Source organism: Pongo pygmaeus, chromosome 13 (assembly GCF_028885625.2).
Source record: "Pongo pygmaeus isolate AG05252 chromosome 13, NHGRI_mPonPyg2-v2.0_pri, whole genome shotgun sequence".
In the NCBI taxonomy this organism is placed as follows: domain Eukaryota; kingdom Metazoa; phylum Chordata; class Mammalia; order Primates; family Hominidae; genus Pongo; species Pongo pygmaeus.
Window position 1 is genome coordinate 58,395,357 of NC_072386.2, and position 16,702 is coordinate 58,412,058.

The window sequence follows — 16,702 nt, forward strand, 5'->3', positions numbered from 1 at the left end:
ACTGCTTCTTGTGATTTAGATCTCAGCTCTAATTGTCCCCTGACTTCTATCAGTGGTGCTCCATCACACCATCTTACTTTTCCTAAGGCTTACCACTATCTGAAAATAGCCTGCGTTTCTCTATTTTCCCCTCAGTAAGAATTAAAAGTTCATACTAGGGCCCATTTCCTAGCAGTGTTTGGCACATAGTAAGTATGCTGAAAAAAAAACCTTGACTGACTGAATAAATGAACAAATAAATATAAACTCACTTTTAATGAGATATCAAGGTTTTATATTAATTACATGAGCCAAGAATTGTGGTTTCATTTTTAAAATGTGAGGACCTACTGGTTTTCCTTTAATCCTTCATACTTCACACATATGCTTGTGCTGGAACTATGACTGTAAATCAATAGCAATACCATCCTGTTTTGGCTTTTTCCCCTAACCTAAATAGTTCTCAGATTTACTTTTCTCTCCATCTCCACTGCCACACTGTCACCTTAGTGCAAATTACCATCCTCTCTGGCCTTTTTTCTGTAAGGTTTTAATCTCCCAATATCTATTCTCCAGACTGCAGGCCAGTGAGCTTTTCAGTTGCTGTTACACCCATGCTTGAAAACCCTTTAAGTTTTCATTGTTCTCAAGATAAAGACCAGAATGTGGTCTGGTCCACCACCTCACGTCACGCCAGCCCTCACTCTCCACTCCAGGCCACACTTTCTCCTCCCCTCCTGGTTCCCGCCTGCCACCTGGCTGGGTAGCCCTTGCTTCCCGCTTCCTGCAAAGTTCTACATCGCACCCATTTCGCCCACTTCTTCAGATTTCAGGAGATTGTTCCTTCTTCGAGGAAGCCCTCCCTGATTAGGCCAAGCGCCCCTCCACGTCATACAGCCCCACATCACCATGGGCCTCTCTTTCAGGGCTTTGTTTTATGAGTATGCACTCCAGAATATGACAATCTTATTGACGTGCGTCAGTGCGAGCTTACGCTCAATAGCTATTTGCCGAAGGAATATACGGACTAGCAGCCCGACCACTCCTCGCCCCTCCCCACCACTGCCGCGCACATATTACGCATTAAGCAGGCGCCGCGAGGACGGACATCGCGAGCGCCTGCGCGAAGGGGTACGCATGCGCAGAGGGCCCAGCCCGCTGACAGATTCTCGGTGGTGGCGGCGGCAGCGGCGGCGGCCCTGGACTGCGGGGAATGGGAATCCTAGGTCCCTGACTGAGCACCTCCCCCGCCTCCCTGCCCCCGACATGGCTCAGGAGAAGATGGAGCTAGACCTGGAGCTGCCTCCGGGTACGGGCGGGAGCCCGGCGGAGGGCAGTGGCAGCGGCGGCGGCGGGGGCCTCAGGAGGTCTAACAGCGCCCCCCTGATCCACGGCCTCAGTGACACTTCGCCGGTGTTCCAGGCCGAGGCGCCGAGCGCCAGGCGGAACAGCACAACGTTCCCGAGCCGCCACGGCCTGCTGCTACCGGCCTCCCCTGTCCGCATGCACAGCAGCCGCTTGCACCAGATCAAACAAGAAGAGGGCATGGACTTGATCAACCGAGAGACGGTCCACGAGCGGGAGGTGCAGACCGCAATGCAGATAAGCCACTCCTGGGAGGAAAGTTTCAGCCTGAGTGACAACGACGTGGAGAAATCCGCTTCCCCCAAGCGCATCGATTTCATTCCTGTGTCACCAGCACCGTCACCCACTCGGGGAATTGGGAAGCAGTGTTTTTCGCCATCCTTGCAAAGTTTTGTAAGTAGCAACGGATTGCCTCCAAGCCCTATTCCCAGCCCAACGACCCGATTTACCACCCGGAGAAGCCAGAGCCCTATCAATTGCATTAGACCAAGTGTTCTTGGACCATTGAAAAGAAAATGTGAAATGGAAACTGAGTATCAGCCAAAGAGATTTTTCCAGGGCATCACCAACATGCTTTCTTCTGACGTTGCACAGCTGTCAGATCCTGGTGTGTGTGTATCTTCGGATACCCTTGATGGAAACAGCAGCAGTGCCGGATCTTCTTGTAACTCACCAGCGAAAGTCAGCACTACCACCGACTCTCCTGTGTCACCTGCCCAAGCGGCTTCTCCATTTATTCCACTAGATGAACTTTCGTCTAAGTGATTCACTCATCCTGAGACTTTCTTTTTGCAGTGGAGAGAGAGAATAATCTAGTTGGGGCAAACACTGAACTTTGTCAATTAATTTGAGGCTATTTCCTATTTGACCCCTTTTCTTTTTTGAAATTCCCTGAAATGATGTTATTCTAGAGAACTTCTATGTCAGGTTCCTTTGGATACCCTTGAATTCAGTGTAGTAATATTTTCAGACGTTTCCCCAATAAGTGTGTTGAAGCATACATCTTTACGCTGCTAATATGTCTAAATACATATGTTATCCCTTGATTTTTTTAAATAATTGAGAGCTCTATTTATTTATGGGATTATTAAGTTCTGATGAAAATATAAATGTTGACTTAATCAGCATAGTAAACTGATGTTTAAAATTCCATACTTCATGCCCACACTAATTTTTAATGTTATTTTCAGTGGTTGCCGATTTCCATTTGATGAAGAACTATACAGCTTAAAAAAAATACGTTAGTTATATCTATCTAGTGGTTATCTGTTTTACCCAGGAATTCTTGGATATTTAGTTTTCTGGGTACTGAAGTGGATGGGAGGAGGAATGATTAAAGAACAAATTATAAAAGTTTGCAACAAATCTTTTCAAATTAAGTATATAAAAGTAAACTTTTAAGAAAAACATTTTTAATGAGATTTTAATAGTAATTCTAGTCAGTCATACAACTATAACTACTATAGAGAAAATAAAAATTTTTCCTTTTTTTTTTAACCAGAAAGTGCATTTGCTTGGGTGTAATCCTAAAGTGAAATGGGACAGTGCCTTGCAGTCTTTGCCCACTGTACATACGCTAAGGCTAAGCTCTTTGTACTACTGCAAACTTAAAATTTTTCAAATGTAGGAAACGTGTGGGAAGGCTTGTTGAACTTTGGCGCACCCAGGTAAACAATACTCTCTCAATTGTTGATATACTTTAAAATATTTAGTTGTGCCTCAGTTCCAGAAATTATTGCCAAACAGGAGCCAGAGCAATTTTTGGCTACTTTTCTGCTCTGCCCATCTGTCACCTTACTGGTTTTCCCTTGTTCAGGAAGGAAGCAGCTGTTTCCTTGCCAGCAGGTCCCTTCCTCTCCATCTCCCACCAAACTAGGGCATCACTGATTAGACAAAGGTACAGTGTAACTTGGGTTTCTGACAGCAACAACAGGACTGTGAATTGTTTAACCTCTGTGGTTAAAGCTACAGCTTGAGTTGACCGCCTTGGGGTTGTCAGTTAATTAAGGGGTGATGATTTGCAAGAGAAAATTAGTGGAGAGTCACATAGGTAAATCATTATTTAACTTAGGTTTTGCTAAAGTTAGAATAGTTGAATGTTCTTTTCTTTACCTTTACAATTAAGACAAAATGTTTAATAAGAATAGCAAATTTTTTTTAATGTTATGCTTCCTTATACCTCATATATCTTCCTTAACTAGTTAGTTTGACAGAAAGAATGGCATACAAAGAGGAAAGGGGAAAAATGACTCAGAACAAGACAAAAGCTCTGACTTTTTAAAGTTATCACTTACAGAGACTTTAACAATTTTGTGGAATTTTTACAACTATGAGAATAAATGGAACTGGTCAACTCTTGACAGTTGCCTCAAGATGGAGTGAAATTGCATCGAGGGTAAGACTGTGTCCACAGGTTTAAAATTCTCTCTTCTGAGTAATAGTGTTCATGTGCTCCCATTCTCGACCTTGCTGTTCAAATTCAAACTTAAATAGCCTGACCTCTTGTTGGGTAACTTGCCCTGCCTCCAGAGGTATTTGAACTTCATTATCTTCAACACAGGAATTGTTAATCTTCTCACTTCACCTGTTCTTGCATTAGCTCAATTGATGTCATCACTGATTTCCTAAACTAGAAACCATGGAAGCATCTTTGACTTTTCCTTTTCTCTGTTGGGTTAGCTTAATCACCAAGTCCTGTCAACTTCTGAAATGAATCTCAAATTTCTTCCCTTGTCTATCTGTTGCCCCTGATTTTGCCTTAAGTTCTTGCCTAAGTGATCTCCCAGCCTGTTTTCTGTCTCCTTTTGGTTCAGTCTTTATACTGCCTCTTGAGTAATCTTTCTAAAATTTAAACTTGATATTTTTCGCCCTCTTGCTTGAAAATTTCGCTTGCTTGCCCATTTCCTACTCTTTAAGGAATGATTTTTTTAGCCTCAGGTAGAAGGACCTTTATGATCTGGCCACATTCTGAAATAGCTTCAATCCTCTCCTCATCTCTGTTCCAGTATACATCCTTCCTTCTTATTCTGCAAACATTAGACTACTTGATATTCTTTAAATATGTCATGTACTTTCATGTGTCTGTACTTTGGGATAGATTGTTCCTTCTCCCTAAAATGCCATTCCTATCCTTTTCAGGGAGGCAAATTGCACATTGAGTTTAAGTATGAAGGCAATGTATACCTGTTGATTATAAAGTATTTAAACAGTGTACATATCTGTGTGGTTTTAAAAGTCTGCTTTTAACTATGTAAAATTCATCTTCCCTTTCCACAAGTAACTTCTGTTAACAACTTGGTATATATTGTACAAGATGTGTTACTGGCATTTCCATGTATATATGTATATAAATGCAGGAAACCAACATGTCATTGACACCTCTCTTCTTTTCTTTCCCCCATATCTAATCATTCCTCAAGTCCTACTGATTTTTATCAGCTAGAATCTATCTCCTTATTTCTACCTCTATTGCCACTCTGATCCAGGCTACCAGCATTTCCCTCTTAGACGTCTGAAGCAACTTCCTAACTCCCACTTGTGCTCATCACACTCACTCTGGTTGGCTATCCATTCATTCTCCATACAGCAACTAGAGTCATTCTTTTAAATTGCGGACCTGATCCTTCCATCTCCCAGCTGAAAGCTTTTCATTTGCTTCCTGTTCTCATGAGTATGCCAAAATGTATTAATTCTGGGCTAGGAGGCCCCGAGGAATTTGGTCTTTCCCTCCTCCTCCCTCCTTTTCTGTGCTTCGCCCTCACTGGCTTGCCTTTCTTTTCCTTAAATACATCGTGTTCTCTCCTATTTTAGATCCTTTTCCCCGAAGGTATGGAAACATTATTTCTGTAAGCTTATTCTTCTATATAGATGGGAAGTTTTTAAATCAGATAAGGTTCTAAGGACATATGGACAATTTACGTTATCATAGTATTGTTCATAACTTGCATCATTATTCTGTAGACTGTAAGGGCTTACTTAGCTCGTGTAAGAATTATTCTTCAAAAAGCATTTTTAAGGTATTAGTATTGCTAATCTATAAACTTTGTGCAAGAAGTCCTAAAGTCAATAGCAACATTTATTTAAAGTACAGTTTGTCATACTTAATAAACCTCTGGTATATTTTCCTTTATTATGTTTGTTAAAAACACAGTATAAATGGGAGAAATCATTAAGGATCATTAACTCCAAGGCTACTAGATGTTAGGACCCTTAAGTGTACTTAAAAGATTGATTGTAATCAAGAATAACTTGTATCAGATTGCCTTCCAGTTATTCACATTTATTAGTTCAACCAGTTACATACCTGTAGCAAGAGACCAGTTTATTTGGCAATAAAATTGGGGAAGGAATCAAGACTTAAATGAGGAAAACAGGTCTGAGAACATTTTTTTTTTCAGGGTATATTTATAGATTAGTAGAACAATTTTGAAGATCTAACAGAGGTGGGAGTCAGGGGAATGGTTGCCAGACAATTGAACCAAGAAGATGATGAGCATTTCTTGAGTAGCACCAGAGAACAGAAGAAAGAGTTGGCCTTGGAAAGGAGGTCTGGAAACTTATTTTTCTTCTGAAACAGGAAGGAGAGTGAAAAGGCTAGGCAAAGATATCCGTAAATGTTGAATTGATTTGTTATTGCAGGGGTTTAGGAGTATGGAGGTAGGTATATGAAAAGTAGAATTTGTTTCTGATTGTGCCTATTTTCCAATTATTGAGGAATCTAAGATACATGAGGATAGGGACAGGAGATCATTTGGAAGCTTGAGTGTAGTAAAGGTTTAATGTTGCCTCTGAAAATCTAAAGGAGTAAGTTAAGGACAAGTAGAAGGCTTATTAGGCTATGTTGGATGCCAGGTTGCAGTTGGATGGCAGGCACAAGGAAGTGGGTTGGATTGCCTAGGTTTGGGAATTGGTTAAGTGGGTACTAGGTAAAGCCCAGTGTGTGAGGCAGTTAAGGGTTCTGCTGAAAGTGTAGTTTGAATGATTGGCTGAGGCATTGAGGATAAGAGAGAGGAGCAGAGGCTTATGGACTAGACCACTTTTTTCAGGGCTTTACCTTATCAGCCATGACAAAGTATAGAGAATCTGGTCTCAATGTAGGTCTCTCACTCTAGCAGTTTTGCCCACATTTTTCATGGCTGTTAGAGAATCAGGGCTGAAGGCAAGCCTTGAGTGCCACTTATTTGGTAAAAAATTGTGTCAGATTGCTCACTGTAGCCAAGACAGAGTTCTTTGTGGCTTCTGTAACTTGCCATCCAAGTAAAAAAATTTTCTTAAAAGTTGAAATGACCTTTGTATAAAAAGTAATAAAATACTTGGTATGTGTCAGGGACTGTTCTAAGTGCTAAGCAAATATATCAATGCATTTAATCTATCACTATCATCTGAGGCAAGTACTATCATTATCCTCATTTTATAAATGAGGAAATGGAGACACAGAGAAGTTGAGTAACTTGCCCAGGATTCCAGAGCTGGGAGGTAGGCAGCAAATTGTGTTGGTTAGGAATATAGACAGTGGAACAGGGTGGCTGTGGTGAGGATTGAATGGGTCCGTACACAATGTGCTTACAAAGATGCTGGGCAATTAGCATCCTCGACAGATGAAACTCCTGCTTTCACACTCAGTTAACAGTACAATATCCTTCAAAGCAGGCTATCCTTTTATGAAGTGATTGTTTCTGATGTTAGCCTTTCTTATAGTGAACAGACATTTCCCTCTAACTTCCACCATTTAATTCAAGTCCACCTTTGGCAAATGCAAAACAAGCCTTATTCTTCTTTTTATAGGTGATAGCCGCCTTCTAGAAATCAGAAATACTGATCCTTCTCTAATGACTACTTCTTCCTTCCAGATTTTAGAAATCTTGAGCCATGTCTTCAGTATGCTGTCTGTGAAATAAGGCTATCATTGCGTGGCAGCCAACATTTTCACCAGATTGTGATTCCCTTATGACCATTTGCCTTCCTGGGTAGGAAGTGATAAATGGCCTGATAACGTGAGTTTTTGCCAGTAATAATAATAATGATGTGTTAATATTTCTTGAGCATTCACTATGGGTCCAGACACTATTTTTAGTGCTTTACATTTATGAGTGTTTAAAATCCTCATGACAATCCTGTGAGGCAGGTGGTATGGATTCCCATTGAAGAGATGAGAAAACCAAGGCCATTTTCTCAAGTCCCTATTACTTTCTATTTTTTTTCCTTTTGAATTTAGGCCCTTTTGGTTTTTTTATTATTATTATAAACTTTTTTTTGTTATTACTTGAAGACCATTTCCCAGCTAACTTTAGCAACTTGCTTTATTTTACTAGTGCTGCTACTTCTGTTTTGAATCAAATGATAGGAAATCATTCCTTAAAACAGTATTATATTAAAGGAAGATACCAGGAAGTTTTTTTTTTTAGTAATAGGTAAAAAATTAAAGTGTATAGAAGGAAATCATGGTTCCACAGCTTTATGTATTTTTTTCCCTATAGCATTAATTTTATTCAAAGATTTAGGGGAAATTTTTTGTTTTAGAAAGAAAAGGGACTGGTAGCTAACTGTTATAAATACATGGTAGAGTAGAGTACAAAACAAAAGTCTATGAGGAAATGACCACTTACCAAGCAGCTTCAAGGAGCAACCATACCCTCCACGGTAACCATTCTCTTAAGGCGATTGATGGAAGAGTTTCCGACCAGAAGGTTGGGATTCAGTGCCACCCCAGCATGGACAAATGCAAATGTGAGATCACTCACAGCCATGTCTACCTTCATGGAAAATGAGTCGGCCCTCTCCAATACCATGACACACAACCTCTGGCTGCACTGGGGGTTATGGGACTGGCTTCTCTGAAACTCTCCTACTTTTTAGAAAATCCTGTGGAAGGATCAGGTAATAGGAGAAAGGCTGGTGAATTCTGTAAAGGGAAGTGAGTAGAATTGAGTTGGGTTAGGGAAGGAAGCATTTTAGGCAGCCACCATGGAAAGAAGGCAGGCCACCTTCTCACTGACGATGAGACCCAAGTGCTAAAGGCCAACAACAGGCAGTGTCTGAAAACTAGTCTTGATATCATCATAGTCTTCGAGGGAAAATATGATTCTACTAGGGTTTTCATATCAATAGTGGACTCGAATTTAAGAAGTCTCCAGTCCTTTTGTAGAAGTGCAAGTGTTTCTTATATATGAGCAGAAGGATCAGAAAGAAACCAACTCTTCTTCCATCCCTCCTTAATACAGAGTTTATTTACTTTTCTTGCCAGTCTTTCGTTTAAAGATGTCTCGTAACTCTTCTTTAATTCTGTTTCCTCCTCCTTCTCCTGCATAGATCAGATCCTTAACAGGCCTTTCCTTGACCTAACATTCATTTTTCTTCCAATTTTTCTTTCTTTCCAATCTTTCTTTTTTTTTTCAGAGACAGAGTCTTGCTCTGTCACCCAGGCTGGAGTGCAGGGGTGCAATCTTGGCTCACTGCAACTTCCGCCTCCCGGGTTCAAGTGATACTCCTGCTTCAGCCTCCTGAGTAGTAGGGACTACAGGCATGTGCCACCATGCCTGGCTAGTTTTTGTATTTTTAGTAGAGATGGGGTTTCACCATGTTGGCCAGGCTGGTCTCAATCTCCTGACCTCTGGTGATCCACCCGCCTCAGCTTCCCAAAGTGCTGGGATTACAGGCTTGAGCCACCATACCCAGCCTCTTTCTAATCTTTCTACCTTGAAAAATCAACAAAGAAGTCTTTCATCAGCTTCAGATAATTAAAGCCAAGCAAGCAACAAATGTTGGTCTTTTTCAGTAGAAACCATGTTAAAAATAGTTACACAAGCATCAAGCATCTCTACCCCCATCACACACCTTGTCCTTGAGAACTGGTTTTGCTGTGTTTCAGTTCTGTCCAGTTCTCCCTGGTGACCCTTTCCTCCCTTGATTAGTTCCACAGCACTGCAGGCTAAGGAGAAAAAGGAATGTGTGGGCCCAGGAGGGGGGACCGTCCTAGGAGACAGGCTGATACTTTTTACTTTTAGATAAGAAATGAAAAAGTGTTCATGACTTTTCCCTCTGCAAACTCTCCCTTCAGGTTCAAACTTGGAACTTTCTAGCTTTGGTCATGTATTTTATGCCCTTAAAGGGTTTATACTTTTCTCCATACATATCCAGATGACCGTAAGTCCAGAAATAGCCAGCTGCTGCATCTTAACTACAGGTTAATTTTATCATATTAGAGGAAGATATCAGAAAGGTTTTTTTTTTTTTTTAGTAATAGGTAAAAAATTAAAGAGTATAGAAGGAAATAATGGTTACACAGAACCATGGTTCTGGTTTGGAATCTCCAACGTGAAGACCCATTATCTTCCTTAAACTTGGTAGCTTGTGGGGATTTGTTTTTCCCACATCCCAAAACAGCATCTCTGTGACTGGGCTGAACGTGTACATCCTTTGTCGTGGAGTCAGGCTCATGTTTAGGACCCCTTTGGGCATCTGGCTGGTGACTGTCACTCCCTCTGTGATCTTCCCCATTGCCTGCTTGGGTCCCACCATTATTCCAAAGCATACAAGTGAACTACTGTCTCAGAAACTGATATTATGTTTGACATACACTGGGATTGCAACCAGTTTCTGTGCACTGACAGGATAAGAGAGCAGGCGGAAATTTCCATCAAGAGGGATGAAAGAAAGGATATGCTCAGATTTCCAACACTTAAACACAAGGATGGAAGCTGACATCATCCAACCACCTGGGGTTCATGAAAGGAAGTGTAAGGTCTGGCATTCCAATCAGCTTGATACAGCATCAATCACCCCCTGGGTTTCAGCAGCAATTGTAGAACCTGATTTATCAATAATGGCATCAATCTGTTCAATCACATCAAAATAGGCCTCATTGTTGGTGTATTTCACCCCAGTACCTCGCCAAGGCACCACTGACAGTTATCCAGTGGGAAGTTGGTCACCCACATTGGTGCTTCCTGTGATGGTGTTGACAACTGTTCGAAGGATAGTGGGAGGCTTTATCAGTTCTTTGAGGATATTTGACTCGGTAGCCAGTGAGTCAGCTTGGAAACCCATTGCCAAGCGTCTCTTCTAATGCCGCATAAACCACAATCCCATTGTCCATCACTAATTCTGAACAGACTCCAAAATAATCCTGAAATGTGTCCGCTACTCAGTGAAGAAACTCTGACAAATAGAGGGGAGACCTCCTTCTGGATCACAGCCACAAAAAAAGATATTGTGGTGGTAAACACTTAAGAGACAGTGGTGAGGGATAGGGATAACTGGAGGCACACTTTCTGCCTCAGTAGCTTGCTCTTGCACCTCAAAAAAGTAATCACAAACAGAACAGTGTACCACACTTTTCCAGTGTTTCTCCAGGAAAATATCTCCAGAGGAGTTGATCAAGAAAAGTCTATAAATCATGATAGACTGTGATTGTCAGGTGAGAAAGGAAGGCCTTTTTCAGTCTGAAAGCCTCAGGACTCTGCAGATTTTCGACCCCATCTTTCAAGACCAGGCTCAGTCTTCCTCTACTGCACAAGCCTGAAGTATCCCTCCCTTGAATACCCGGCCTCACTCCTCGGAGCACCTGATGCTTGCTCCGCCTTATGAACAGGTCCCGCCCTGCTCTGCTTTACATATTTTTTAACTGACTTTATATTGAAATTTGAAATTACCAATCCCACAAATTTTAGATTTTTTTGTTTTCTTTAAATATATACATATATATAAACAGAGCTATATTTAATTTATACAGTATCCTTGGTTGTTCCTAGATTGTCATTCCTAGGGAAACAAAGGCAAGAACCAGTTTGACCCTTCCCTCCCCTCCTTTCCCCTAAAAAACTCTAAGTTAAAACTGTGGCATTTTTTTAAAGGAAAAATGTAACACCAAGATTCAAAGAAGGATCACGCTTACCTCTTCTTTCCCTGTGAGAGGCTCTCCCCAGAGGTAGAGATTTAAATTCAGAGGAATTGAGCAATGCTTGAGAAACTTTACTTTTTAAAAACTTTTCTTCATAGAGAAATCAATTCACTGGTGAGAAAGAGGATCCAAAAAAGGAAAACCTCCCTTTGAAAACGTTCTAGAATTGGTGATTAGACTTCCAGTTTCATACTATCATGTCCCTACATTAGACATTTTGGAACAAACCATCAAAAACCACAGTTGGTTCCAAAAGGTTAGTCTTATTTTTAGAAGTTAAGTAAATATTTAGAAATCACTTCAACAGTGACTTTTAGTTCTATATGTAGCTTGTTTGTGATTTATAACAGAATAAGTTTAGGCAGATAATGTCAAATAATTGGGTCTTGTGTATGTACACCCAAACGCACATGAGCACGCACACACACACATACACACATGCACGCACTCACTCACCTTTGTGGACCTTTTTCTGCATTCCTGGAGCCATATTTAGCTTTCCTGCCATTTTAGATTTTCTTCTATTTTTCCCTTCGTTTTCTTAAACAGAAGCTTGGGCTTTGTAAATGATACTGAACTATGCATATACCTATGTAGGTACTATATAGATAGAAAGTGTGCTATGCTTTGATTTTGCATCAGCGGTTCAGATTTCAAGTGCTGCCCTAAGAGAGAATTAAGTATTTGGTACTTGTACCTAGGATCTCTTTGTGCCTGATTTCTGTTTCTCCTTTTTGAATTTCTAGAATAAATACTCAGGGAGATGTAAAAAATACTCATTTACAAATTTTAATGCAACAGGACTGAAAGTAGAGAACAGAGAACCTGTTGCTTTTGTTTACCTGCAGAAGTTCGGTTCTGTATCAATGCCAGGTATAATTCTGGTTTTTTTCCAGTTGCCTACAGTGGTCCCCCAAACCAGACTAACCTCTTAAGGCTTGGCTAGCAAGGCATGTTGTGAAAGAATACAATTGAGAAAGATCTTTTGTGCCCCAGCAGAGTAAAATGGTTGTTTGAGATAATCGCTCCTGGGATTCAGCAATCCTTCTCCCTTGCTTTAAGGACAAAGAAAGATTTTAATGTTGAGATACCAAGAGGATTGTCAGAACTTGGGAGTGACAAGTAGCTGTTGAGTATTGGTATCCTTTGGGAAGGAAAATATGAGATGTTTGGGAGGGAGTGGGAGTGAGGGGATGATGGATGGATTGGGTATTTCTTTTGGCACTGTAAATGTTCTCTTGGACTATTATTGTGAGCTCCCTGTTGAGTAAAGAATGGCATTGAGGGTGGTTTTCTTCATTGTTTGTTTCACTTCATTTAGGTTTTGGATTTGAATCAGGATGTGTTTAAGAATTTCTTTGAGTCTCTTTCCCTTAATGCTCTCTTCTTTTGAGTCCTCTGGGGGAAAAAAGGTAAATAATATAATTATAATTGTCAGGTTACTTTGAGTCAAGAATTAAAATTCCTGATCCTCTTTACCAATTTATATTGCATTTCTAACTCTGAATTTAAATTTCATACCTTTTCTATATAGTCTTTCTCAAGGCCCCGTTTACCATACTGCTTGCTTTCAGATATTTCTAAAATACAAACTTGAGAATGCAACTGTAATGGCTACCACGTAAGTTCAAGTTTAAATCAAACTATGCGTATGAGTAAAAGACCTCTCCACTTCAACATATCCCCTGGATTCCAGTACTCTAGCTAACTGAGCTGCCTGGAGTTCAGTGTTTTCTGTATATGCTTACTGGCTGTGCTTTCAGACAAGCTGTGTCCTCTGCTTAAAATGGCATCTTCTCCCTCCTTCCTCCACAACGCCTGCCAACTCTTTTTCCTTAACTAACTCCTTAAAAATTTAGTTCAAGGGGCACATCTTTCCTGATGGCCCCTGCCTCTACAACCTTGGTCAGTTAGGTGCTTTCTTCTGTGATCCTCTTGTTCCCAGGGCTTCCCTCTGTAAAGGCAATTAATAGTCTGAATTGTATTTATATGGTTTCTTTTCTCTTTGCCCCATGCAAAAATAGGGACTAAGCCTTTTATTTATGTCCCTAATACAGGGACATAATGCAGAGCACATTATAGTTACCCAAATTTATGTTGAGTAGATGAATTAGTAGATGGATAAATGGATGAACAAATGGTACACAGTTTCTGTTTTGTTTTGTTTTATTGAGTTCATGATATTTGTGGTGAGATTTTATTCCATTTACAACACAGTCATTTAGAAATTCATTCAACAAGCATTTATTCAGCATTTACTGTGGCACGTGTGTTTTTTTGTTGTTGTTTGTTTGTTTGTTTTTGAGATGGAGTCTCGCTCTGTTGTCCAGGCTGGAGTGCAGTGGCGCGATCTCGGTTCACTGCAAGCTCCGCCTTCCAGGTTCAGCCATTCTCCTGCCTCAGCCTCCTGAGTAGCTGGGACTACAGGCACCTGCCACCATGCCTGGCTAATTGTTTTGTATTTTTAGTAGAGACAGGGTTTCACTGCGTTAGCTAGGATGGTCTCGATCTCCTGACCTTGTGATCCGCCCACCTCGGCCTCCCAAAGTGCTGGGATTACAGGCGTGAGCCACTGCGCCCAGCCCACATGTTTTTTAAGAGAAAGGAATGTAGTAAGATTCTTAGTGGAACAAGTTCAGTCACATGGCTGAGCCCTTTATAGTTTACTGAGACTAGAAATTCATTCATTAAGCGATGTTGATTAAAGCACTGATTATGTGCCTCACACTGGGCTAGTCTCTTAGGATACTTCAGTGTACAAAACAAAGACTCCTGCCCTGTAGAACCCACATTTTGCATACATTCTAACAGGGTAGAAGGAGGGGCAGTAGCAAACATAAAAAATAAGTAAATTACTATGTAAATTTACACATATAAAGTATGTATGTGTGTATGTGTATACACATATAGTATAAGGAACAGGAGCTCAGGATGGCTGAAGCAGAGTTGTTGAAGGGAAAAATAGAGGAGGGTTAGAGAGGTGGGCAATAGTGAGGATTATTGCAAACATAGGTGGCATAGTATCTTGTATGAAGGACACTGGCTTTATGAGTGAGATGAGAGCCATCACAGAGCTTTGAGCACAGGAGTGACATGATCTGTCTTAGATTTTAATAGGAACACTCCTGCTGTGTTAAGAATAGACTCTGAGGGCATGGTAGAGGCAGGGGGACCAATTAGGAGGCTATCCAGCAATCCAGGTAAGAGATGATGATAGCTTAGATGAGGGTGGTAGAAGTGGAGGTGGAAGAAGTGGCTAAATTCTAGATATATTTTGAAGATAGAACCAACAGAATTTGCTAGTAGATTTAAGGTGGGCGTAAAAGAGAAGTTAAGCATAACTGAAAGGTTTGAGGCCTGAACAACAGGAAGGATTGGAGTTGCCATCAGCTGAAATATGGAAATCTATGGGTGGAGTAGGATATTTTTTGGCAGGGGAGAGGGGCTATGGCTGTGGAGGTGAGTGGCATTAGCTGCTGAGTTTTGCATATGTTAAGTAAGCAATCTTTATTAGACATTCAAGTGGAGGCATCAAGTAAGCAGTTAGATACCTGAGTCAAGTTCAGGAAAGAGGGCTGGACTGAAATACACAATTGTGAGTCATCTGCCTGTGGATAGTGAAGTCAGGAGAGTAGATGGGATCACTAAGGGGAAAGTGTCATTAAAGAAAAGACTAAGAACTGAACCTTGAAGCATTCTATAACAATGAAAGATCAGGAAAAGGAAACCAAGCTAGAACAATCAGACAGGTAGGAAAACCAAGAGAGCACGGCACTTTAGAAACCATGTGAAGAAGACATATGAGAGAAGATGGAGTGATGGTGTGTCAGTTGCAGCTGATCTGACAAGTGAGATGAAGTCTAATCACTGAGCGCTGCATTTAGTGACATAGAGATTACAAGTCGCCTGTGTGAGAGTCATTGCGGTGGAGTGGTGCAGTTGGAGCCTGACTTGAGTGGAGTTAAGATAGAATACAGTGAGCACAATTGGAGACAGCCAGATGGCTAAAGAAGGATGTGGGTTCTTCTAGATTCTTGAGGTGAAAAAGGAACTGAAGCGAAAGGTCATCTTCCTCCCCTTTTATTGGTAAATTGGTATTAAGTGTTTCACAAGAAATACTCCTTTACACGTGTATGATTATAGCTTGGGGGAACAATCAAGGATAAATGACAGTTTCTTTTCTTTCTTTCTTTGGCATTATTGTGAGAGGGAATAATTTTATAAGTAAATGTTTTTACTCCAAACATGAGTAAACTGTTCAAGCTAAGGGCTTACTGACTTACTTCCTTCATGGGTTTGTCTGGTCCATCTTATTCCCTTGTCATCTATTTCTCCTGATGACTTTTTTCCATTTATAAATTGAAATATAGTTCCACACCCATGACACAATTATTTCTGTAACTTTGGCCCAGTTTCCTAACCCAGAGACATTTTTCTCTTCAGTGAGTGCTGTAAATTAAAAAAAAAAAAAAAAAAAAAAAAAATAGTTCATTGTCCTCTTAGATTTTATTCAGGAGCAGATTTTTCCCTATTCCTTTGCAAAATTGTTGCTGAATAATGGACCAGTAATGATAGGAAACAAACAATATTTTCCTCACTTTGAGTTGCTAAGATTTCCTTCTAATCATAGAATATTGTCAGGTTCCTTCTTGTGGGTTGGGAACTCTGTCTGGATCCTTTACAAAAGAGGACTGAGGGACATCCAAGCCATATTTGTAACCAGCAGGAAAAATGCCTTCTCCTGGAACTGCTTATCTCTCCTGATAATGCATTTCTATCTTTCAAGACGTCAGTCAAGTGCCGTGCACTCCATGGAATGTCCTCTTATCCTTCCGGCTCTAGGTAGTATTGGTTTTCCTCTGAATCAGCGTACTACCTTCTGCCTGTACTCCTTACTTTGTAAGAGAGAGAGAGAGAGTGTGTGTGTGTGTGTAAGAGAGAGAGAGAGTGTGTGTGTGTGTGTGAGTGTGTGTTTTAATGGTTAAAACATCTGTGTCTCTACAGGCTGGTAGAACTACATTCCACACCTAACCTTGTGACTTCCAAGCTTTCTGATTTTAGGCAAATTGCTTAATCTTTGTGTGTCTTAGTCTTTTCATCTGTTAAATGGGAGTGGTTCTTATCGCAAAAAGTAGTAAGGATTAGAAAGGAATTCTCTATAAAATTGTAAAGTTATTTATTCAGAAAACTGGTAACTTGAATAAATGGAAACCCGAAGAATATATATAATATATGGAATAATCGCCTATCTTTAGGGCAAATTTCCTGAAGGAAAGGGGCAATAGTTTATCTGTCTTTACTAATACCAGTTGACTGAGAAAGAACTCAGTGAATGTTTATTAATGGTGATAGATAACGCTTGGAAAATATGTGGAATGGTTGCTCACAGAAATCTGTGATATGTGTCTTAAAATATTTGCACATTAGCAAATGTTTTAGACTTTAGGAAATCTTCCAGAC

General features: G+C 40.5%; 2 protein-coding genes and 1 pseudogene across 10 annotated transcripts in view; 2 read left to right on the forward strand and 1 right to left on the reverse strand.

Annotated features, from left to right (window-relative positions):
* PIP5K1B (phosphatidylinositol-4-phosphate 5-kinase type 1 beta) overlaps positions 1 to 16,702 on the forward strand; it is a 375,712-nt gene that overhangs the window by 140,198 nt on the left and 218,812 nt on the right. Inside the window, exon 1 of one of the 9 annotated variants that reach the window (XM_063649591.1) lies at positions 3,606 to 3,739. The exons of the other annotated variants lie outside the window; for them this stretch is intronic. The gene's annotated coding sequence lies outside the window, so the exon portion shown is untranslated. Of the gene's footprint in view, positions 1 to 3,605; positions 3,740 to 16,702 lie in introns of those variants that run through there. 9 annotated transcript variants of the gene reach the window in all.
* Positions 1,092 to 5,473, forward strand: PABIR1 (PP2A Aalpha (PPP2R1A) and B55A (PPP2R2A) interacting phosphatase regulator 1). The gene has a single exon (XM_054501567.2). The coding sequence runs from the start codon at positions 1,117 to 1,119 to the stop codon at positions 2,107 to 2,109; it is 993 nt and encodes a 330-aa protein (XP_054357542.2). The 5' UTR covers positions 1,092 to 1,116; the 3' UTR covers positions 2,110 to 5,473.
* LOC129044043 (AP-3 complex subunit mu-2-like) lies at positions 9,403 to 10,740 on the reverse strand (annotated as a pseudogene).

Coding starts and splice junctions, on each gene's coding strand:
- PABIR1 (XM_054501567.2), top strand. CDS start 1,117: ATGCGCAGAGGGCCCAGCCCGCTGACAGATTCTCGGTGGTGGCGGCGG.